This window comes from Cucurbita moschata, unplaced genomic scaffold (genome assembly GCF_002738365.1).
Source record: "Cucurbita moschata cultivar Rifu unplaced genomic scaffold, Cmos_1.0 Cmo_Scf00037, whole genome shotgun sequence".
Classification (NCBI taxonomy): Eukaryota; Viridiplantae; Streptophyta; class Magnoliopsida; order Cucurbitales; family Cucurbitaceae; genus Cucurbita; species Cucurbita moschata.
The window spans coordinates 94,376-118,910 of NW_019268553.1; the positions used below are offsets into that span (position 1 = coordinate 94,376).

Consider the following 24,535-nt stretch of genomic DNA (forward strand, 5'->3'; position numbering starts at 1 on the left):
CCCTTCATTCATTTCTGGTTGACTTGTAAGAAAGATGCACCATTTGTCAACACGAAGATCCATTTAAGTGGGTTCAAGTAGTTTGGCCCGAATTAGTAAAAATTTTCTTTTTGTTGAAACGGTAGAGAATTATATTTTACTTGAATAAAAAACAATTTGTAATGAACAGAGACGAGGGCAGGAGATTAAAAATTCTATTGCAAAAGAAATGTAATGAGATCTGAGGGCTGGTGCCAGACAACAAAAGAAAATTGAAATCATATTCAATTTTAAATTGAGAAAAAAAATATATTATTTACATATTAAACAAACACTGGCATTGACTAAACAATCGTATCGTTGGGATGGGAATAAATACTCTGTACATTACAGCCAAATACAGAAGAGACTACTGATCTAGTGGGCGGTATCAGGTACCCAATTTTGAACCATGTTCTCGTCTGCAGATTTAGGGCCACCGCAGGATCTAGAGACCGACTCAAATAGTCTTTCGATATCTGGTGCACATCTTATAAAGGACCGGTTCCAAAAGTTGTATCTTGGATTCTGAAAAAAAATATTAGAATAAAACTCAAAATTTGGAGGATGAAAATCGTTCTATGAAATATTGACCCACGCTGGAATTTACCTTAATAAGTTCAATGAATGTAATCAGCAGTCCCCATGGATGAGGTCTATTGACAATGAGGCGTTCCAACAACACTCTTGTTATCTGCTCCTGGATAATTTCCTGCACAGGTTCCAACCACACATCATTTTTTTAACTATTGTCCGTGTTACCAACCGTTCACAGTTCCAGCAGGCAAAAATGTACGAAATGAACTCGAACAGAAGAACTCACCTGAGTCGATTCAGCGAACAGGTATAGGAGCACAAAAGAAAAGTAATGGGTGTGGGTATTCGGATAACGAAGTTGGTTTGCGACGGCATTGAGGAAGAGGTAGCGCCCTTCAGTATCCAACTCCACGATCAGAGTCTGGAAAATATCTAGAGCAGCACCCACCAGAAATACTGCTAATGTAACAGTATTAGCCGTTGACTGAGCATGAGGACTTCTTGCCTGAAGTTGTTGGATGGCCTGAACAACAGTCGTTGAAGTATGCATTAGCCAGAGATTATCACAAGTAAAAGAAGGGTTTGAGAGGTAGAGAAGCAAGTACCTGCATCCCAACGTAAAGTACGAGGGAGTTGATCAAAGGCACATTGTAACGCGTCCCAGCAGAAGCAGCTTCAATGGGTGGAAGTAGCAACTTCTGCTTCAGATCAGCCAGAAACGATGATCCCTGTTGCCTTGTCTGCAGACGGAGGAAAAGAGAATCACAATTTTATTTCAAAATAGTTGTAAAATTTCAATTACAGAAGAAAAAGATAAGTATTGGTAGTTCACGCCCTGCAAGATCTTTCTCCTTTATTCAATTAGCAACGAAAACGAAAAACCTTGTTAAAGGAACTTATTTAGAGCTGGATCTTGTTAAAGGAATAAGTTATTCCCTTTCACACCTTTAAACAGCCGTAGCTAGGATGAAAACTTCATTCATCCAATAAAGAAATCATGAACTTCTCAATTGTTCTACAACAAGAATCGACCACTATGTTGCTGTTTTGTTTGAACTCGTGTGAAACCAATCAATCTTTCTCGCATGTATATTAAATAGTGAATGCCAAGAACAAAATACCTTGAGATACTCATCCACGTCGGCCTTCATCTGCTTTGATTTAAGAGCTCCATCCACCTCAGATAGAATACGTGGGGATTGATTGATTTCCGCAAGCAAGTCAATCTGCACGTGATGAAAATTTGTCCCTTATAATTTGATTTCCATGATCAAAATGGTTGCGAAAATACGAATACTAGACCTTCAAATTGGGGGTGGACGGATCTGGTAGTCTCATGTTACGAGGAAACGCACTAAGGATAATATTCCGCATCTGAATGCAGCTAGGAGGAATCACATCGCAGAAAGTAAAATGATAGTCACATAGGAACTCAGGGAAATCATGAAGTAAGACAAGCAACACCCTAAGGGTGCCTTTATAAAGAAAATAAACCTGCAAAAAATAGATGAAACAAAAAAAATTAGTGCCACCATACAAACAAAAAACGCTCGGCAGTAACGAGACTGAAGACTGAAAAAAAATAGTAGGGGCAAACCGGTGGTCCAAGTTCAGCGTTCCGCAAAAATGGCTCCATGAATTGGAACACGTCTACCAGCAAACGCTGGATGTAAGGCCAACCCTTCTGATTATTCCCAGTAAGCATCTTTGGCATAAAACTTCTATGACTAACCAGCTCAAGCCAAGCATAGCTGGTGAAAGAATAGCCAGCATGAAGTAATTGCAATAATAGAAAAATTAAAGAAAAGAACAAAACGCATGTGTAACCATCCATGAACGAATATATATAGTCGTAACCCACCATCATTATTGCAAATTAATTTTGTCAAGGCTGCCACGACCTATTTTACTATGTATATATTTTTTTCGCTCTAAATAAAACTTTTGATGCACAAAATAATATCAAGGATTTATAGAAAAAACGGTAGCAAATTGGCACTAACCTGAACGCTGGAATCTTAAGAGGGTGCAACGCATGAAATGCATTAGCAAAAGCTGTCAATATCTGCAATGTGGTTACTTTAGATTTTAGATTATTCATGAAGGAAAGACAAAAGCAAATGTTAGGGCAAAATGATTCATACCTGAAAGTTGGCACCATCAACAATAGGTTCTAGACAGCCAAGGTCAGGAAGCCAGTTAATAAACAATCTAAAATATGGTCTCGGATTAAACGATGCTTTCTTCTCTTCGGCATCCTTCTGAATGAATCTTACAGTCACCGCCAGAATCTGGAGCATAAAGGAAAGAATTAGTAAGTCATGAACAACCATGCAAAATATAAATAAGGCAAAAAGTACTTCTACAGCTCATTACCCTGGATAAAAGAGAAGTTTTACCAGATCCCTGAAAATAAAATAATGGAAAGTGTCAGATGCAAATTAGCTCATGCGACAACTGCATATCACAAACTTCTATTCAAGAGCATGACAAAAAAAAAAAAAAAAGATCAAATATATATTAGGCAAAAGAGCCAAAGAAGCAGATGGGCAATATTTCAAAAAGTCAGCGCTCACCTTCAAGATCGAAAATACAAGCTTGGCATAAATGTCGATCGCAAGGAACGATAGATTCTGTATTTGTTGTGGTGATTGTAATGCACCCGAATTAATTACTTCAGATGATAAACAATGTGCCACAGAAATTTCCTAAATTGAAAAGCATGCAGTGAGTTGGCAAAAGAAAAATATGATTCAATGCTCACCACATAATTCTTCTAAAATAAGTTTAAAAAAGAAAAAAAAGAAAAAAAAAAAAGCATACTGTGAGCAGACGGAAAAACCGATCCGTCATATCATCCCCTTTCAGAAGCCCATTCTGATGTAATTGTAATATGAAATGGTTAAATGCGGCTTCATTAGCACCGGGTAGCTCACATATTCGGTACCATTCAGCAAATAGTATCGATACCTACAATAAACAAGTACATTCAAAACCATTAGAATCTCCATTTTTAATTAACTAAATGCTAATTTATGGATAATTAAAGTTAATTAAAAAGAAAACCATTGTCCGCCATGGTGTGGAATGAGGTACAAAAACAATATGAAAATCTCTCAAAGCATTAAAGTATGATATAAAAGGCCATCATGCAGCGAAATATCAAGGATTCCAATAATCTAGTTACCTGATCACGAAAACCAACTGGATCTTCAGACTCGAGAAAACTAGAATCTTCTCTGTTTGCTGTGGAATGTCCAGGAGCCTGTTAGAGAAAAATGGCACAAAACTGAGGAATTAGGGGGGAAAAAAGACATCCCTCAATGTTATTAGTAATTATAGTATTGTTCTAATGAAACCTTTTTGTCTCTGGCAAGTCTAGCCTTATCCTCTTTCCCAACGTTAACCCCAGATATAGCAGCTGTACTAGCAGATGGATTCTTGATTATCTCAACCAGTTGTTGCAAAGGCTCTGAAGATCCAGGTTTTGCAGCTACCTACAAATTAAACGCGAAAGAAGCTTTACCAAAGTATCACGGGAGAGCGTCCTCCACTAAAACTGATAGAATACGAACCTTAGCTAATGCATCAACAAGATTGTGAAGTTCGGAAATAACACTTGATTCTTCCACAACCAATGTTTGGAGGAGGGATATGACAAACTCTGTTGCGGCCTCTGGCAAATTGCATAAATGGTCAGTTCATACTGGCATAACAAAGAATATCAATAAAATTAATACATTCACTTACTATTCCTGCCTCCATCAATTAGTTTCGCCATATGAACATTATATTCTGCAAGATTTAGTAGTTCACTGCGAATAAGGCCAAGAGTAATGTCCTTGTTGTACTTCCGCTCTTCCTCAGAGTAAATCACCTGTAAACAATAAAGTTGGGGAGAAAATGATGTATCAAAGGCTAGAAACAAAGAGTTAGAAACTGGAAAAATGAATATATGCGAATTACACCTAATACCACAGGGAAAACGTTAATGCATGAAGAATTTGGTAAATACATGAGTTCACCATAGATACTCAACAAATAATATATATATATATATATATATATATATATATATATACATGAGTTCACCATAGATACTCAACAAATAATATATATATATATATATATATATATATATATATATATTGATACAAACACATACATATCGGCAAATATATCTATATATACTTGGCATTTATATCGAGGTGGTTCTGTGTAGGTTGTTCTATATATTAATAAATATATCTATATATACTTGGCATTTATATCGAGGTGGTTCTGTGTAGGTTGTTCTATATATTAATGAGAGAATCCCCGGAAGGGGAGAATTATAAGACAAGGTAATAAATAAAATAATATAAGAATCTATTATGGTACATAGTTCATGTCAAAAGATAGTAAATCCATTCATTTAGTTCTGACATTCATTCTTTTTCTATAAAAATTACATAATATTATTTAGTCTAATTATGCATGAATTAGTATAATTATAAAATAGCTTGTAGCACAATTCAAAAACATTAATAGAAAAAAAAAACATTAAGTTGAGGTATTCATTCTGACAACTATCACCGAACTTACCCTCTACTTATGTGCATTAGTGGAGATATATAAGAAATTAAGTGTGTAAACAAAGATAAGGGCAAGAAAAAAATTGAAGGAGAAGTAATGAAAGTAATAGGTAAAAAACGATGAATTAGGAGCATTAAACAAGACCATACCCAGCTAGTAAGTTCCTTTACAACTAGCTTGCAAACATCGCGAATGGCAATCAGAATGGCAAGATGGGCACCAACATGAAAAGTGTTTGATGCATTGTCGTATAAAACTTTAAACACCTGTATTTTAAATGTAGATCCAGATTGAGGGAGATAAAACAGCAAAAAGAAAATTGAAACAATCAGTAGATAAAATAATGAGGAGAGAATCGAAAAATGGGAATAGTCTCTCGGTTCAAGAGAAAATTAAACGACCTTTTGCGCCACAGCAAGAGCAGCTTCATCCCGACTTACACATCTTAGTATGATCTCAGGAACCTCGGCAATGACACCCTAAACAGAAATCATTTCCATGTAAGACTTTAACTTTTGAATGCCAGAACTGAAGAGTCACGTGTTGAATTCACAAAAGTATACCTGGAAGTCAGTTTCCCGAGCCTCATTACTAACCAAAGCCTCCAACTGACACAAGACAATATGGTAACTTCATAAGTTAAGTACATACATCCAAGAAAGCAGAACAGCTATATTACAAAAACTAAAGGCTGATTGTTTTATTCCCGTATCAAAAGGCAGCAGCCCCCCAGTTTCTATTGCATCCAGGCCCCTTTATACTGTCACAGGCTACATATATGATATAACACTCAATAAAATGCGAAGAAAATTGAAAGGCTAGACAACTCAAATCGCCCTTTTTCATATATCTGTCATCCCCTAAACAATCCCCTTCATACCATAGGGCTACTTATTGAGCAAAGGAATCTAAATGAAAAGGAAAGATGAAATCCATGTAGGGAAAATAAATGCAAGCTCTTGTCTCTCCTGTGTTCAAAAGAAAATACAATGTGGTATAGACAACCATTGTTCATAGAACTAAGTTAACTAGAAATGGACATTAAGCAACAATAATTAGACGCTAGAGCAGCGGTGACCTTCTGTGAAATAACTTGGAATTTATCCAATGCATCTCTGGTGGTAAGTGAGGGTTCTGACATAGTAGTTGCAAGACGATCAGTTGTGATAGGTGAGGACAATGGTTGGGAAGAAGATCCAGGTTCCTAAAACATAGTGGCATATATCAAATTGGATAGAATTTCACCCCGGTACTACATATTCTTGAAAAATAAAAGGTAGTTGTCCAACCTTTATATTGTCAGAGGTATCAGCTGCAGGCAGCTCAGGGGTTGATGCAGCCAAAGGGAAAGAAGCAACGACCAAATCATTTTCTGGACCTCGCACGCCAACACCATCAGCAGCAATATGTCCTGGAGTTGCACTGAAATATTGCACAGAGGAAATGATTAAGGCAACTAAATGTGCTTATAATGGAAACAATATAAGACATTAGCTGATCTACAAAACCTTAGTTGGGGCACACAGGTAGGGTCTACAGCATCATCCAGAGACCGAGATCCTCCTTCAAGTCCAGCAACAAGTCCAGATGTGTATCCTGAGTTCAGTTGTCCCGATGACAAACCAAATTGACTACTCAAACCAGTACCACTAGCTGTAATTGAAGAACCAGTAGACTGTGCAGCTTGGCTATTTTGATTTTGCAAGGGAAGCCTAACAAAATCCTGAAGGATATACACAAAACGTACACTCTTATGCCCCTCTTTTTGCGTAATATCAAAGTTCGCAATCATTGAGAAGGTTGCTCACCTCATAAACTCGCTGTTGTGAAATGGACAGATGTCCTGGCTTGGGACGGAGAGCCTCAGGCACAACACCAAGAGGTCCTTGTGCGTACATACCAGTGTCAAAAAAGGTTGTATTAACACCCTCTCTATGCTTCCTTCTTAAAGACAGCTGTTGGGCTATTTCACCGTCAATGGTTTGTATAGCCTGAAAGAATACCATAACCAAAAACAAATTGTAAGGCATGTGTTATATAATACCATGCCATATAATACCAGGAACAAAAGTATATATATATAAAAAATGAGAAAAGATTTCTTAAAAGAAATTGAATGATAATTTCCGGAGGTCCCCTAATTCCAATCAATTGAGGGTAGAGATTGATTGGAAGTAATGTTCTAGAGAGAGATAATAACCTGACAGAATACAATTAGATAACAAGGGAAAAAAAAAATAAAGGCTGCAATATATAAAAACCTTAAGTACTATGTAGAGTACAAAAATACATCAAATGGAATGAAATTAAAAAAAAAAAAAAAATGTTGGTTGTTATAAAAACAAAATACACATGAATATGCGCATGACATTATTTTCCCAACGCAAAGCACTCAAGGTTTCCGTTGTCTAAAAAATTCAACTGCTGAACATAGAGATGTTTTAACAGGTACAGAAATGATGGGGAAAAAAAAGGTAAAGCCTTTTCTCAATAACTTTGTAAAGCTTGGATTGTTAACAAAATCCGACATACTTTCAACATACTAACAACAGATGCCTGCCTGGTAATATGGAACTGTAAATTATTCCCATAATATCAAGACTGATGCCCACTTTCAGGATCCACTGACCTTATCTGTAGCAGCCTGTTCAATTATGGCACAACCAAGATCAAGGTTATCATTTGTAACAAGCTGAACAGCTTGCTCAAGCAGATCACTGGCAACGCCCAAATTCTGGAGAGAACTTCTGAGTTGACTTGATATTGAACCTCGTAAAGGTTCCTAAAACAATTAAATTGTACTAAGTTGATTAGAAACAAAATAAAATCAATGTGAAACAATCAACCATAAGGTTTTATCATAAGCTCCACATAATAAAAACTGCATCATCTCAAAAGTTCACTAGAGAATGATAAACCTTGCAAGTCACGTGTGCTAGACATCCGGCCAGACTAGCAACCATCAAATGCGCTGCATTAAATATTCGGGTCTCATCTGATTCCATGGCATAATCCTACGGTTGCAGATGATACAAATAAATGGAAGGAATAAACATAATGAAAAAATATGGAATAACCCAGAAAAGTTCATAATTAAAAATTAAAACACACACAACAACAAGAAGTTCCAAAATGTAGGGCAAGTAAGGTATCCACCTAATCCGCCAAGAAAGAACATTTATGAGGCAAAAATGAGACTTTCAATCAAAATAGAGAACAATGCAGTAGTTGAATTATTTTTTTCAAGGACAACACTGTAAGAACTAGATAATGGAAGTTCACAGATGAATATATACGAATACAGTTTTAAGCAGTAAAGCATCTTGATTAGAAGACAGCAAATGTGCTCTGTTTTCGAACTAAACAAAAAATAAGATAAAATAAATATGAACTCCAAAAGCATTCCGGTTTAAACAAATATCTAGCCAACACAGCCAGTGTACTACTGTTATTATTATTTTGTTTGTATGGGAGACAACGTCATTGATGATTGAAATTTACAAAAGGGATATAACATCCCTAATGTTTACCAAAGACCTTCCCAAATATAACTATAAGAAGTAAAAAAATTAGAGAGTTTACACCAAGATAAAAGTTGGTAAACAACGTTGTCAAAAACTTTTGTATAACTATGTGTCTTTTCCAAGAATATTATTTGATTTTTTTCTTTTCACTTATTCCAAAGGAAAGCCAAGATAAAATTTTTCCATAGTAGGGTTTTTGCATTCTTGAAAGGGTGGTACGTTAAGCCCATGTCCATTAGATCCTTTACCTCCCTAGGAAATGCAAGATGTCATCTGAATATATTGAGAATTGTTGTCAAGAAATTCTAAGCGAATACGCATGGCATAAATAGGTGGTTTTGTGATTCGTTTCCTTTCTTGCATAATTGACACCAATGTGGAGAAAGAGTTGACAGCCTTCTTTCAATTTTTTCAATAATAGTCTTCGAGAAGAAAAAGATTTGTAGTTTCCTTTTAAAGGTAATCCTAGGTACATATTCGACCATTCTCCCTTTTTACAACCACATATGCTAGCAAATTCTTCAATAATCTGTGTGCTAATATTAATACTCATAATCTTTTTCCTTGATGGAATAGCCATGATGTCAAGATTTGGATAGCCATTGTTGGTTCGCTGATATCGTTTCATTCTACTTTTCTTGAAAAAGAGTGTCAAGCTCTGTATCTACAAGGGTTATCTCTGGCAACGGGTGAGAAATGTTGGACATACTCATGGTAGGGGATGGTAGGGTGGTGGAGAGGGTTAGAGGGCTAGATGCATATCATCGCTAGATTCATGGTCATTGTCAATTGTGGAGAATTTGCTCCGAGGATGAGGAAGGTTCTTTGGTTCTTTATGATGATGGCATGTTTTTCTAGTGATGTTGTCACAACTTGTGGATCAGGGATAAGAAGTGGTATCTACGTATAGTAGATATTCGGCCAGTGTGATATCATCAACAATGACTTCGTCAAAAATAACTAAAATGAAGCTGATGTTCATGATGAAAACGTTATCAAGGATATTTTTTCATAAAACATCATCTTCAGATTTCTAAACAAAACTAAAAATAATCCAAAAGGTGCATAAGCTCAGTAGAAATGTAGAATTGCATATAAGATCATTTTAAAAAGAGAATGTCAATGAAGCCAACTTATAGATAAAACCTTCAAAACCAGTTCCTTTGTTGTTTGGGTGGCTATAGAGACACTACGCTGCACAATACCAGAAACGATCTCTTTGACAGCTCTATCCATTGCAATTGGAACTGCTCTGTAGTAGCATGTGCAAAAGAAGAGATATAAACACAACTATTTTACCAAGAGTAGCTTTACCGTGGATAATTGCTTAAACTAAAGAGTTACAATAGCATAAGCTCCAAACCTCTGAAAATGAATGTGCAATCCCAAACTATTAAGCTTCTGGTTGATCACAACAAGACTTCCTATATTAGGAATACCCGCAGGAAGCTGCAATAACAAGAAATAGCCAATAAGGAAAATGTTGTTATCCAAGTTAGAAGACTTCAAATAATTCACAGGATGCAATCATACCTGATTGGTTGAGAATGGTGATGGCGACGTTGTAGCTTGTAAGAGTCCAGGGGCAGTAGGAAGCTGATCAGACAAGCCCAGCGCAGCAAGCTTTTCGTCTTCCATTAATGTGCCAGAAGAAAGATGAAGTGGGGGAACGTACTACAACCAAAAAAAAATTAGAAGATAAGAAAACAGCAATAGCAATTGCAATAAAATAGAACAGCGAAATTGTCTAGTCTGAGGATTGCATGGTTCAAGCATCTACTTTGGCTATTTCATTCCAGCTACCTAACTAGTGCTCCAGGTCTATTACCAGAAAAATGTTACAAAGCTATATGGATGAAAAAACTATAGAAAATAAAAACTTCCACGACCGTTTTTTTTTTCCCTATGAGACAATACTTGTGGAAGTAAACAAGGTTCCACAGGGACTTCAGTTTAATGTGGTGTTTCTCCAACAAGACTCGAAACTGTCACAATACCCCTTATGGAGAGAGTAATAGTTTGGTATTACTGTGAGAGAGAGAGAGGAACTTATGAGAAGAACGCAGGAATTTGAGAGGAACTAATTTAGGATTTGTAAAATGCTTTTAATTAAATTTGAGGCTTACACCTCGAAATTGATAGGAAAAGCCTCAGGGCTGCCATAGCCTTCCTTTCGTTAGTGAATGAGTTAATCACCTACAAGAAGGAAAGAGCTTAACAAACCTGCGATAACAGGTGAGTGTGATTTCCAGAATTCGATGGGGTTGCAACCTCCAGTGGAAGCTCCACTTGATTTAAAGAAGACATTATGCTGGGCTTTGCTTCGGCTACCATCTGCGTCTGAGATGCTCCAACGTCCTTATTAGAAAAATCAGGATTACCTTCAACTTCTCTCTTCCGGTCTTTAAGAAGAGAAGTTGGCGTTATTTCTTTCATATCCACACTAAGATTCTTAAACAGAACCTGTAAAAAATCAATGCAAGACTAATTAAATTCAGTGGTAGGAAGAAATTCTTGAATCCTCCCTAGTGCTCCCTTGACTGTACATATTTCATTTAATCAATGGTATTCGCTCATCCAAAACAAAAGTATTATTTCCGTTGAAAATTTACAGCTAACTGCATCCATAGTGCCAATGCCTTTACAGTCTTGAAGTGTGCATACATACCTCAATGTCAAACTTCAGGTTCATTTTCAAGTTAGGCATTGAATAAATCTCTGCCAGTAGTCCAAGAATGCCCATGGTCCAAGGGTTTGGGGGTTGGTATGCTAAACTACTTTGACATGGTTCAAGAATCTACAGCCATAATAATATAAAGGTAAGATCAGGATACTCAAACAAAGGTACCAAAAATATTCCCCATACAGTACAATCATACCTTAGAAGTAAATGGTATTACAGCAATCATTAACCCTTTTTCATATGCCTGCCAAAATGGAGAAGTGAGTGCAAAGAAGAAAATAATAATAGTAAAACAGAAACAAACGTTAAATGGTATGGTTATCAAGAAAACAAAAATGATGTGAAGAGGAGGAAGTCCCCAAAGTCCCTCCGTGGAATGAATCAAAACTGACAAAAGCAAACGCTATATTACCTCAATTATCAAAGATTTTGGATCTATTTCACGAGCTCGCAATACTTGATTCCTGCCAATTGTTAGTTTCCCAAGCCAGCTTCCCAAATTCTTCAGCAGTGAACGTTCTTCTGAGCTTGATTTTATAAGCTCTGATCCTAACAGAACCTGGAGAGAAGAGGAAAAAAAACAAAAGTTCACTACCATGCCAGGCACTGATTGCACCACACATCCAAGAAGAAAAAAAAGACCTTGCAGTTCTCGTAAGTAGCCTGAACAATCTCTTTACTCAAAGCTTTTGAATTAACTCGGTCCAGAAACTTCAAATACAAGTCATGGAAATTTGGCTCAATGCTAGCCCTGTAAAGCAATATGTTGTCGGATGTTAATAATATAGCTCATTTAAAAACCAACATTTTCTCTAGGGGGATTTTTCTAGAACGTCCCAACAGTTCCACCCCCCTAATAAAACTACAGAACATGCCTTTTAGTTTTCAGCTCATTGATATCATCCAATAAATTCGTTTACACATTGCAGATAGTTCGGTGCAGAAAATACATACAAGAATTCAAAGCAACTTCGAACCTCTTCATGACCATATACTGAGCAAACCAGGGAAAAAACTGCTCCTTCAAAATCTCAGAAAATTCTTTTGCTTTGGCTTCAAGATTAGCAAGTGAAATATTATTAATCATAAATGAAATCTTATCCTGTACATCCGATGCAGGAGCCTGCACACATAATGAGACTTATGAGAAGGTTAGATGTGCAGACATAAATTCAGAGTCCATAAAAAGAAATAAAACCCACTAGGGAGCAATTAAATAAAAATACAATATAAAGGAATATATAATCCCACTTCAATGCTACAAAGAGAAGTCCTAAACTAGAAAATGTGGAAGAAAGAAACGTATAGATAAAATTACACTCTGAATGTCCACAGCCTCGGCATATCATTTGTTGGGAATCTTCCAACCAACATTCAAGCAAGGATTATCTCCTGCCACCAGCATCTTGGAGGACTCCTTCAACGATGATTCATCAATCTCATATTTCAATAAGAAATCTCTAACCATCTCCCAGAACACAAGTTATCCTTTCTTATTCAGACCAACAAAACACAAAAACTTTCTTCCATTCATGGGGGACCGAACTGAACATACAAAGAACCCCCCTTGATGAGAGATGAATTTAGAACCTCTAGAAGTGTCAGAAAAGTCTGTCTTGCTTAAAAAAAATCATTAGTAACCAACAAATGAAGAAACTCTAACAAAATTGATGACGGAAGGAGGCTAAGGCCAATGAGGCAGGAAAGGTGATACAGAAGAGAATTCCTAGGCATTCAGCTCCTTAAGAGGATTTAGAACAACTGGTTCAAAATTTTGGGTCTAAAAGTGGGTCGTTAGCCAGCTGTTTACCTTGGTCTTTTGGGAGGCAACCCTTCCAGTACTCGGTTTTGGTAACGGGTGATGGAGAAGTTACAACACAAGCTTCAATATTGGAAATTTTCCTTTATTTCCAAGGGTGATAGGCATAATCTTTTACATTGGAACGTATACGTATATATCTTCAGCTAAGTGCAGATTGGAATGAAATTTTCTTAAATTATACGTAAAAGTCATGGTTATTATATCAATAATGTGACAAATAAGAATCTCCTACCACATTCACATTCATCAAGACTCTCTGACTTGATAAAATAGGTTCAAAAGATAGCACAATGAATGGAGTACCTCTAGAGGAGTTTCTCTTTTCTCAGCCGCAGCAACAAGTGTTTCAATATTCAAAGCTGAACCAAACCCTGTCAAAGGATAAAACATAACCATTACGTTCATTCCAAACAAGCAACAAAATTTTCAATGCCTAATGTCGAAGAACTAACTGGTAGAAGCAGCCCCCCGTGAAGGACGGACAAAACCAGAGGCAGAAGTCAACACAGCTGGAGTACTGATTGTATTCTGCACCCACAATTGTAGCAACTTACAGAGAGATAGAAAGGGATATTTAATTGTTAATAATTAGGATGAACAAAGGTACATAGCATAAGATTCTAATGCAAATGGACGACAAAACTAGGAGAAAGAATAATGAGTTTACCTTTTGATTTGTAGGAGCATCACCTACGGGTTGAATTGAAGTTTGCCCCACAGAAGATAAAAATTGTTTTACATCATTGACTGATGATCCAATGACTTTAAGTCGATCATCCATGGCAGTTTCATGTTTTTGTTGTAGCTGCATTGTTGAAGAAAGTTGTTATAATAAATAATCTAACAGATATTTGCCACCAAAAAGTTATCTCTTTCTCTATAGCAACACGACACATTAAAGACCCAACGCTCCTTTTCCCTCTTCAAAAATATTTTTCTTTCAATAAACTAAGCCTTTATTGAAGAAAAATATTTTTCAAGAACATACAAAAAACAAGCCACAAAAAGAATCCCACAACTAACCCCATGATACTAATTCAAATGAATAAAACAAAATTGGACATTACAAAAAGCTCAATGGACGGATTCCCACAAGGAAGCATCCAAACATAATTCTACACTTCCCGCGCAAGGGAGAACTCAAGAGCACCTCCTTGATCATAGAACCATAGCCTCTCTCTACCCCTTACACCACAAGACCTTACTACGAAAGCCCAATCCACATGGTCGCAAGTTTTCTCAAAATCAATCTTGAGCATCACCCTTTCCTTCTTCCCATTGTATAATCCTCAATGGCTTCATTCGATTTAAACTTTGCCTACCCTCAAGAAAAGAACCTCCGGCATTTGATTTAATAATGGGGAGCACTTTCTAGGGTTAGCATTGTGTTGATCTTATACAAGCTACTAATAAGACTTGTAGGCCCAAAGTCTTTAACCTTAAAACATTCCCATTTTGGAATCAAACAAACGCAAGCCTCACACTCTACAGAGTCGATAATCCCTCTCTCATGGAACTTACATAAAACTTTCCACAAGTCCTTCACTTTCACCCAATTAAAAAATAGAATGCCATAGTGAAGCCATCCGGCCCAGGCAAATTTTGACAGATTTATAGCTAGTTACGTAGTTTAACTTCCAATTTGAGCACCCTCTCAAAACTTTGTTGTGTAGCTACTATTTTTTCAGCCACACCAATTGGAATAATTATTTCTATGCTCCCTGGTTCAGGGGGCTGCCACTTCACTGAACCTTATGGTTTCAATAATGAAAAGGTTCCTAGTTTCCATTCAGAAAAACCTTTCATTTGTGGCATACGTGAACATTTCTTGTGCATATCATGATATACCACTAAATTAAAAAGTCAAAGATATAATCTGGACATGGTAACAAAAAATGTAACTAAAAGATAAGTTGCCACCTCCACATTTCCTGCAGTAGCATCAGAATCAGAATGGCCTGCAGATAGCCTCAGAAGAGCCTGTTCAATGAAAGCAACAAGTTCCACATGTGTGCTTCGTAAATGTGATATTTGCAGAATATGATTGCAGTACTGCGGCCACTCAATCAAACGATCCACAAACTGCTCTACAGCCTTGGTACCAAACACAAACATCTGCCCAACAAAAAATGTTAACCACAAATAACATAATAATCACAAATGAAACCAAACTCTCGAACATGCAACACAAACTTTTGAATCTGCAGGTTTACGAAGTGCATCAAGGACACCACGCAATGCAATCCCAAGAGTAAGGTGAGTTACAAGCTGATGCTTAATAACAGAGCCTGAAAAGCAATGAAAAAAAATGAACAATTTGGGATACAAAAAGACACATGAAATAAATCTATAAAACTAAAATATATATAATTTTTTTAAAAGTTACAAAATAAAACCCTCAAAATATCAACAAGAAACTCACCAAAGAGAACTGCCGCAATTTTCAGCTGTCTTTCAGGATATTTCGGGAAGAATCTATACTCCTCAAACAGATTTGCAATCATGCATTCGAAAATTGATTGTTCCCTGCAAGCATGTAATGAGCTGCCCATTCTAATCAAGCTAATTTATTTTGGGGTAAAGAACGTGAAAGATTCATTAATACAGAAGATTGAAATGGGAAAAAGTTGCATGCACTTGATTGCTGATGGTGAAAACATGAAAATTACTTCTTGCAGGACTGAAAACGAAAGAGTTCCAAAATATACTGTAGTTGACTCTTACAGTGTGGATTCATCCAATATCATAGTACATGAGAAATTATGGAAATTGGTCATAAACACATTTCACAGTAAAATAAACGTCCTTAAAAACCAGACAATCATGCCCAACAGATAACTAAAATACAGCACCTTTTAACTGAAGATTCCTTGTACCGAGAAAGCATTTGAACCATCGCTTCAATGGTCAACTGACCGGAAAACATTTGTTGGAAGTAGGAATTAGCTTCGGCCTCAATGTCATCTGTATATCCTCCTTCTGCTCCAGGCGCATCTGGAGCATCACCGTTTTGCAGCTTTGGGTTCGACTCCAGAACGGCATCATGCAACTTCTCCATTTCCTCAAATAGTTTAGCAGAAGCAGTAGTACCTACATTAGATCTTAGAACCTGACATTAACAACTACGTTAGTCATACTTATTCCATTTTACATATGTACAACATTACATTCAAACCCCAGCATAGAAGAAAGAATTTGGTGGTGAGAGTACTGGAGTTTTTCCATAGTACCTTCAAGAAAGTAGAAGCAGTGTCGAGATAAATATTTGAAATCGCATTGGAAGGATAAAAAGGTTTGGTTGTAAAATCTTGAGATCCCCCATAATGAATCCCTTTTAAGAACTTGAGGCATTCCTGCAACATTAATCTCATAAGTTTTCACTTTATAATCAAAGCTGAAAGCCTGATGTCAGCACACAAATATTCTTCAAATGACAAACGTTTTAATATCAAGAACACAGTTCTAAAGGTCAGGCAACCAACTGAAAAATACTACCTCAAAAAATACATCTTTGTATGTTTTCAAACTGTTACTCAACCACTTCTCAAGGTCTAAACATTCCTGTCGTGAAGCAATAGCAGCTAATCTTATACTGCAGGAAGGAGGAATCGTATCTAGTACTGACAAAAGTATCTGCAAAATGATATGGTGGACAAAAAGAAATTTCAGATTTGAAAATAACATAAACAGTTAGAAACGATAGTCGGTACACCACGAATATGGTTCATATCATCTCTGCCACGCAAAGATAGATAAATAGAGAGAGGGGAGAGAGAGAAGTTAGTATTAGCCTACCTTCAATTCTTGGCAGATTTCAACTATCCTAACCATGCAATCTGGATCACTGTTTTGAGCATCCACAAATCCCCGTAACACCAGATTAAGGTTAACATGCCATAGCTGAAAGATTAAATCACTACCAAGAGGATTTCTTAACATCAATGGGAAGACTGAAAAAGAAACTTCGAACTGGAGAAGATTGTATGCGGTCTGCAAGAAAATATGTAAAAATTTACAACCAGATCAGGATATGCATATGTGAGATACACAGAGAGGACAAATGTAACAAATAAATTTATTTATAAAAATAAAAAATAAACCCCTCAGGGCAAAGGAGACAAGAAAAAATGTACGTTAGTATGTGCCATCCCAAGTAGCAATAGCTCAGGCCAGTTTTTAAGAGGAAACTCCAGCATTGATTGCACAGATCTAGCATGACCTCTCTCAGCAAGTTCACACAGTATATCCAAAAGATCAAGACACATCCATGCTTGATTTGTATGTCCAAGCTGAAGCTTATGGCCATGCAGTCCATCAATATAAGCCTACAAAAATGTCTCATCCAATGTGAAATATTAGGAATATGTATTGCCATAAGAGGGAGGAGAATGATTAGTTCCAACAATAAAAGTTACACCGCCATTGAAGTACGCTGATGTAAGCAAGCAAAATAGGGAAGTCGATGAAGTGTCCCAAACATTGGCCATACCAGCTGTCTCCCAGAGTGAGCAAATGTAAATATTTCAGGTGGTGCCGACACAGCATGTTTAAGGAAGGAAATCTGACCCTCCATATTCTTCCAAACCGAACCACAAATAGTATGAAGAGGAAACGTGTCCTGCAATCTCAACCAAAGATTGGATTAACAAGGGATGAATTATTTCATCTCAGAACATCCCAAACAAAGCAAACGATACCTGGCATGCACGTCTATATACAGACATGAAAAATGTGAATGCTTCCTCATTAGGAATGTAAAAACCCTCGTGATCCAGATTTTCCATTACTCTTATCCAGTCAATGCTAGGTGCCTGAATCAAGAAAGCATGGTAAGAAAAATAAAGGAAGATAGAAATTTGTGTGCATAGGACATGCAGATAAAGAAAAAAAGGCTCACAAGTTGCTTCACTGTGTCTATGAGAACATCCACATCCCATGAGTTCAAGGATGGAAGATCAGACAAGGCGCTGCAACCCAATGCTAGACTAAAAGTTGTATATAAATTTCGACTGTCCTCAAGACCAGTGTGATTGCGAGCTATCATGCCAAGTATCTTAGAGATAGTAATCTCTGTCAGCGGCAAGAAGAGGGACACGATCTCTTTGCATTGTGTAGCATTGACTGTGCATCCATAACCCAGTTCCTTCATAATATCTCCCATGCTCATTTCCTTCTCCATTTCGGCTAAGATGGAATCAAAATCATTATCGCGGGACTCATGTGACAGATTTACATTCCTGCAATGGATAGAAAAAGTTGTTAAGTAAATACTAATATTACAAAAAGCACAGGTCCCACCAAAATTCACCAGAAACCGACAAGCCAAGGTCTCATACATAAATAGTGAAAATTATATTTAAGAGATATTCTTCGGCACCTTAAAATTTTCTCCTCTCGCAATTCATCTGAAAGCAGCGGTGACAAAACAAACTCTGTAACATCTTTTAACTGCACCAAAGATAGCATTTGCATGAAGGAATCTAAATGCTTTGAGAGCCCTTCAGACCGTTGGAGGAACATGATAATATCCTGAATTTGCTGAGTGGAATCCATAGATACAGCATTAGCACAAAGTTCCTCAATCTGAGTAATGCAGAAGTTATTTCCTGAAAAAAATAAAATAAATAAAAACGCACAACCTATGAAGTCCCCGCAAGAAAAACAAACATAATACTTTCTAACTAGCTACACGATTCTATTTCCGTTGATGAGGTAAACTCAAATTGTTAACTTGTAAGTTGTCAAAGCAAAATCAAGCTGGGCACTATGTTAATATTTATCAAAACATAGCTACAAGCTCCATATTAATAAAAAAATAAATAATTAAAGGAAAGATGGCAGGCATGAAGATTAGAGAAGTTCCCTGTATAGATCTTGCTCTGTCATAAAATAGAAGTAGTTGATAGCAAATTAACGACCAGAAATCGTCAATAATTAATGGTAACTTCTAGAACTTACCACAAGTCCTTGTATCGAGATTTTCAGAATCTGAAACAGCGAGACCAACTCCAATTCTTTCACACATTGACAAGTTTAACAGATTCGAGATGTTCTCGAGAATAACTTGGTTGATATCTCTAGTTTTAAGGGACTCGCAAAATATTGTACTAAAATTGGGTCTGTCCAAGAGATGCTTGAAAACAGAAGAAACAACTAGTCGCAACAGCGGGTTGTCCAAATCTGTCCCATGACTAGTGAAATGATCCAAACAAGTTCTGAGCAGTATGAAGCTTCCTTCAACTCCACAGTCAATGAACTGAAGCACATTTAAGACATTAATTCAGTCAAATGTTTAAAATATATCTCGATGTAAAAGATCAGCGCAATGGTTAAGTGTAATGCTTAATCGCAAAGGCGATTACTTCACGTGCTGCTATTTGGAAAGGGGATCTAATAGAACTCTGTTTCCTAATTCTTCTATTTCGGGGTTGTAAACATAACTTTCACGAAGAAAAAAGACAGACAGAACGACACAAATAACAGAGGCACATATATATAGAAGCTTTTCAAGTAAACACCTTAAACTGTTTTACAAGAATGCCTGGAGATCAAAATGAGAAACGTAGTGGAAATGGAGAATTGATTAAAAAGGAAATGCGTGAAACAAGTGGGAAATATAAATCTAAATCTAGGCCACGAATCGCATCACACGAAATGAAGTAATTTTATGAGCAGAGCAGAGCTCAAATGACAGTTGGCAAGTATGACCGGAAAAGGCAAGGAAGGGGAGGCGATGTAAAAGGCCAGATGATACCTCGCAGAGCTCGTTGAGAATGGATTCAGCATTAGATTCAGTCAAGCTGTGGAGGAGGAAGCGAATCTGAGACGACGTCGTAGCCGAAAACATCATGGCTACCCAAATCGGGAAGCTAGGGTTTTCCACCAGAGAAGCTGAGGCTCGGCAGGCTGAGTGAGTGCAAGGAAGAAGAAGAATGAAAGGAAGGTTGAAGAAGCGGTTCACAGAGAGATTGCGGGAACAGGAACAGAGAGGTTTGGAGAGAGAAAAAAGGCGAGATGATGGTGAGCGAGAGAACAAATTTATGGCGCACAATTCTATTTATATTCTCTTACTCAACTGGAGCTGGAACTCAACACTCTGGTCTGGTCCGGTCTAATGGGCCTTCATCGTCCAAACCATGTCTCATCCAAAAATAATAAATAAATAAATACCGGTCCTGTACTTTCCTTTTATTTTTTATTTTTATTTATTTTAGTCTGAGATTGAATATAAAAAATAATAATAATTTTAATCCGTTTAAAAATAAAAATAAAACTTTTACTTATAAAAATAAAAAAATCTAATATTTTTAAATAAATTTAACCCGACATTCCTATTTTATGGAATGCGATGACATATTAAGGTCAAACTAAATGAATCAGACACCTAGTATTATGTTTTGGTACATAAATATGTTTGAACCACAGTTTTATTTACGTGACAAAACGATGAATAATTTTGAATAAATTTTTTTTTTTTTTTTGTAATAAATGTAATTAAAAAAAACAAAAATTTAAATTAAATTATGCCACAAAAATATAGGTGACATGAATTCAATCAACGCATATGTGACGATAGACAAAGCATGAGGACATTGACAGAGTTGTCGAAATATAAGGGTGTGAGCGGAATGTAGTTCGGTGCTTATTAAATCCAAAGGAAGGAGAGAATCTGGAGAGTACAGAAATAAGGCATTCCGCGTGTACGTTGTTACATAATATATTTATATATACACCTGGAATTGAAGAAAAAACAATAAATAAAAAGGGAGTGAAGCAGCTGAGGCTGTCAAAGAAAATGAGAGGTTCACACGCCCACTCCATTCCCATATATATATATGCATACAATTCCCCTGTAACCCCCAAGCCATGGATTTGAATCGCCCCCTCTGTTGCCTGTGTGGCGACGTCGGTTTTCCAGCCAAGCTCTTCCGCTGCGCCAATTGCTCCAACCGCTTCCAGCACTCGTAAGGACACTCACGCTCTTCTTTTCTTTCTCGCCCTTTTCGTATCAACTTCAATTTTGGTAGTTCAGTTATTGCAGTAACTTCTACTGCGGGGAATCGGCCGACCCAATAACTCGACTCTGCGATTGGTGCCGAACCGAACACACAACGCGCCGCCCTAGCCCTGCAGCTGCGAACAATGGGGCCACATCCCAAAAGCCTCACAAAATGACTGATCAAATTACTGAAACAAAAAGCTCTGCCACTGGAGTGCCCTCGCCTCGCCCTGCTCCACGCCGCTACAAGCTTCTCAAGGATGTCATGTGTTGAATCCATTAACTTGCTCTTAAAATAAACTTGTAAACCTTAAATAGTAATTTCTAATTTGAAATCATGTTTATGGCACTAAATTTCTAATATGCATGTGACTGCAACTCTGTTGGTTTACGGTTATAACATGTCTCCGACTTGAAACCAGCCGCCGGTGTCTCCGCCGCATCCAGTGTTGGTCGGAATCACACGATGGGCCCATTTCGAAAACGTGTTACGAAATCCCTACGTCAGCAGCCAGGCCGTTTTTGGAAAACGTCCATGCAACGTGTCGATAGGGGTGTTTTAGGGAAAAATGAAACATTTTAGTGGGCCGCTGTATTCGACCCATATTACATACTAATTTGGGCTGTCGCACCTCGAGTCCATTTGAGAGGGTTGAAAATGATGAATACCTGGAAAATCCTTCAAAATAATAATTTGAGGACAAATTATTAAAAATACATATTGGATACACAAAAGTGAATGTCACTCCATAACCAGGGAAATGAATAGAGGGAAATGAATAAAGGGAAATGAATAAAGGGAAATGAATAAAAATAAGCAGGAGCAATGAAGTGAAATAAAAGCTTGTGGATAAGAAGGGGTCGTAGTGATCAGACTTTGTTTGGAGAGTGATCATTCCTTTCCTGGTTGTTTATGGATTAGGGTAAAAAACAAGTTGTAAATATAATCAGAATACTTGCTTCACTCAACCCCTTATATATCCCCTTATAATGGTAAAGAGTCCTTTATGAAGACTGGTATGATTGGAGAGGAAATAAATGGAGAAGAGAGAGAAGCAAATAATTGAGAAGAGAGAGAGAGAATAGAGTAAATAGATTGGCAGAGAATCAGGGCCCATCTCCTTCCTTTCTTTTTTATGACTTCACCCATCGCAGACCAAGGCCCCATCTTGACTCAGCTTGATGGAACCTCTTTTCCCTTCTCTTTTCCCTTCTCTTTTCCCTTCTCTTTTCCCTTCTCTTTTCCCTTCTCTTTTCCCTTCTCTTTTCCCTTCTCTTTTCCCTTCTCTTTTCCCTTCTCTTTTCCTAATTTTTCCTGTTTTACTACAAAATAATTATAAAAAAAAAAAACACACCAGTGGGTCCCACCAGATGTTTATTTCTTCGTTGTTGATGGATTAGAGCAGGGTTTTGGAATTCCAAATGTTTCATTAAAAGAAACAATCTAATAATCTCATCATGCTCCAATCTGTGTTTTCGAGTACATTTGCAGTTTTTTTCTTTCCTTTTTATCCCAAACATAACAATAATAATAGTAATAATAAAGAAATAATAAGTACACGTGTCAAACACCCACTTAACTGCCTTCCCAAAACAAAAATTACACAAACAACTTTTACATTTTTTTTTTTTCTTTTTTTATTTTCGTTATGCAAATCGGATTGGAGAGATGTTTGGACATGTGTACTCCCGAGATATATTTGTCTTCGCTGCTTTCCCCGCCGTACACGTGGCAGAATCCTATCAGACTCCCTGTCTCTTCCTTGGACCCCATCCTCCATCCATTTTTTTATTATTATTAATCGGGGAGAGGGGGCTTCAAAGAGAATGGTGAGGAGGGGTCGCAATCAGCCACTGTGGGTCAATCTTTGCTGTTTTTGGGAAGATCTTGAGGTGGACCCCACATTTAACACGTGTATGGCCTACCCCCTTTCCCTTCCTTTCTCTCTCCACTCACGCTCTTTATTCTCTCACCTCGCACTGAATCAACTTATTTCCTTCTCTTTTCTCTGTGTTTCTGTTTTTTCCACTCCAATTAATTTAAATAAGGGATGAATTTGTTTTTTCCACTCCAATTAATTTAAATAAGGGATGAATTTGTATCATTTCTTACTGCTTTCCTCCTCTCCTCTCCCCCCTACTACTCAGAAGAGACTGCAATTCTGCAGCCTTTCTTCCACTCACTTTAACCCCCATTGGCCTTTTACAATTATATCAGAGAAGACTCTTCACTGCTTCACTCTTTCTCTCTCTCTGACTCTGTTTTTCCCGACATCAACCTCTTCCTTCCCTCTTTTGGTATAAATTCCCCCAACCCCATCTCCCTCTCTTCCTTCTCTCACCAACCCACCAATCCTTTCCTCCTTTCCTCCTCTACCCCTTCCACTTCTGCACCCACTCCTAAAATGGAGATGGAGATCTGCGCCAACTTGATGGGACACTCCAATCCCACCAGAGACCAAACTCCCAACGCCACTAATCTTTCTTGCCCCAATAACATCTGGGACTTCAATTCCTCCCGCTTCGACTTGGATTGGGCCACTGCCAACTCTCTCTGCCCCGACACCACCCGATCCCAACCCATGTCCGCTCACGCACTCTGGCTCCACCCACATGACGCTGACGCTCGCCACCACCAGTTTCTCTACGCCGCCGATCACCAGCGCGCCCATTTCCACCCGGACCCCCATCTCATGTGTTTGAAGCTCGGCAAGAGGCACTACTTCGAGGACGCCACTGCGCCGTCCGTCGTGGGAGGCTTCGCCACTGTGGGGAAGAGAGGGAAGGGTTTATACGGTGGAGATGGAGGGCCTTATGGCCCAGTTCCGACGACCGTACCCCGGTGCCAAGTGGAGGGATGCCATGTGGCGCTGGTGAACGCGAAGGACTACCACCGTAGGCATAGAGTGTGCGAGATGCACTCGAAGGCTCCAAAAGTTGTGGTTGTAGGCTTAGAGCAGAGGTTCTGTCAGCAGTGTAGCAGGTGGAGCATTTCAAAAGACACTAACTTTGAGATTAAATTATGTGTAGAAGATAATAGGAAAATGAAAAGAAAAATAAAAAACAAGAATTGGGTTGTTGTGTAGGTTCCATGTGATTTCAGAGTTTGATGACTCAAAGAGGAGCTGTAGGAGGAGACTGGCAGGGCACAATGAGAGGAGAAGAAAGAGTTCTCATGAATCTGTGGCGGCAAGGAACTGCACCCAAGGTACCAAATCCCCCTATCAATCTGCTGGGTACTCAACAAACCAATTCTTATCCCAATTATTATATTTTTGGAATAAAGGAGAGAAGAAGAAACACCATTTTTAGTTTCCTTCTTATTCTCAACCTCCGAATATGGTTTAAGAGGGACAAAAAAAAAAAAAAAAAAAAAA

At 37.7% G+C, this 24,535-nt stretch overlaps 3 protein-coding genes across 3 annotated transcripts in view; 2 read left to right on the forward strand and 1 right to left on the reverse strand.

Annotated features, from left to right (window-relative positions):
* Positions 1 to 251: 251 nt before the first annotated feature.
* On the reverse strand, positions 252 to 20,179 carry LOC111432166 (CCR4-NOT transcription complex subunit 1-like). The gene is made up of 51 exons (XM_023068994.1): positions 19,914 to 20,179; positions 19,118 to 19,415; positions 18,537 to 18,765; positions 18,057 to 18,396; positions 17,857 to 17,970; positions 17,649 to 17,777; positions 17,293 to 17,484; positions 16,955 to 17,149; positions 16,655 to 16,792; positions 16,390 to 16,512; positions 16,012 to 16,268; positions 15,582 to 15,685; positions 15,353 to 15,447; positions 15,080 to 15,274; positions 13,827 to 13,964; positions 13,612 to 13,687; positions 13,463 to 13,530; positions 12,315 to 12,460; positions 11,980 to 12,088; positions 11,750 to 11,896; positions 11,534 to 11,581; positions 11,323 to 11,451; positions 10,878 to 11,117; positions 10,188 to 10,328; positions 10,018 to 10,103; positions 9,801 to 9,906; positions 8,049 to 8,144; positions 7,760 to 7,912; positions 6,939 to 7,121; positions 6,639 to 6,853; positions 6,420 to 6,552; positions 6,209 to 6,334; positions 5,694 to 5,738; positions 5,532 to 5,609; positions 5,280 to 5,396; positions 4,306 to 4,432; positions 4,131 to 4,231; positions 3,915 to 4,052; positions 3,743 to 3,820; positions 3,379 to 3,525; positions 3,132 to 3,263; positions 2,932 to 2,961; positions 2,700 to 2,846; positions 2,559 to 2,620; positions 2,153 to 2,306; positions 1,858 to 2,049; positions 1,677 to 1,781; positions 1,161 to 1,295; positions 842 to 1,078; positions 629 to 730; positions 252 to 546 (listed from the first exon to the last, which is right to left on the reverse strand). Exons 1-51 carry the CDS (start codon positions 20,007 to 20,009, stop codon positions 397 to 399), a joined length of 7,122 nt encoding a protein of 2,373 aa, XP_022924762.1. The 5' UTR covers positions 20,010 to 20,179; the 3' UTR covers positions 252 to 396.
* An 826-nt stretch (positions 20,180 to 21,005) lies between these two features.
* LOC111432109 lies at positions 21,006 to 21,508 on the forward strand. The gene is made up of 2 exons (XM_023068910.1): positions 21,006 to 21,123; positions 21,192 to 21,508. Exons 1-2 carry the CDS (start codon positions 21,026 to 21,028, stop codon positions 21,430 to 21,432), a joined length of 339 nt encoding a protein of 112 aa, XP_022924678.1. The 5' UTR covers positions 21,006 to 21,025; the 3' UTR covers positions 21,433 to 21,508.
* Positions 21,509 to 22,790: 1,282 nt separating this feature from the next.
* LOC111431838 (squamosa promoter-binding-like protein 7) overlaps positions 22,791 to 24,535 on the forward strand; it is a 2,743-nt gene continuing 998 nt past the window's right edge. The window contains exons 1-2 of the mRNA XM_023068538.1: positions 22,791 to 24,141; positions 24,245 to 24,366. Coding sequence (XP_022924306.1) covers positions 23,564 to 24,141; positions 24,245 to 24,366 — 700 coding nt within the window. The 5' untranslated portion in view covers positions 22,791 to 23,563. The remainder of the gene's footprint in view (positions 24,142 to 24,244; positions 24,367 to 24,535) is intronic.

Coding starts and splice junctions, on each gene's coding strand:
- LOC111432166 (XM_023068994.1), bottom strand. CDS start 20,009: ATGATGTTTTCGGCTACGACGTCGTCTCAGATTCGCTTCCTCCTCCAC. Junction 12,089..12,314: donor CAGTATATGGTCATGAAGAG/GTTCGAAGTTGC, acceptor ATTGCTTTACAG/GGCTAGCATTGAGCCAAATT. Junction 547..628: donor CATTCATTGAACTTATTAAG/GTAAATTCCAGC, acceptor ATTTTTTTTCAG/AATCCAAGATACAACTTTTG.
- LOC111432109 (XM_023068910.1), top strand. CDS start 21,026: ATGGATTTGAATCGCCCCCTCTGTTGCCTGTGTGGCGACGTCGGTTTT. Junction 21,124..21,191: donor TCCAACCGCTTCCAGCACTC/GTAAGGACACTC, acceptor TTGGTAGTTCAG/TTATTGCAGTAACTTCTACT.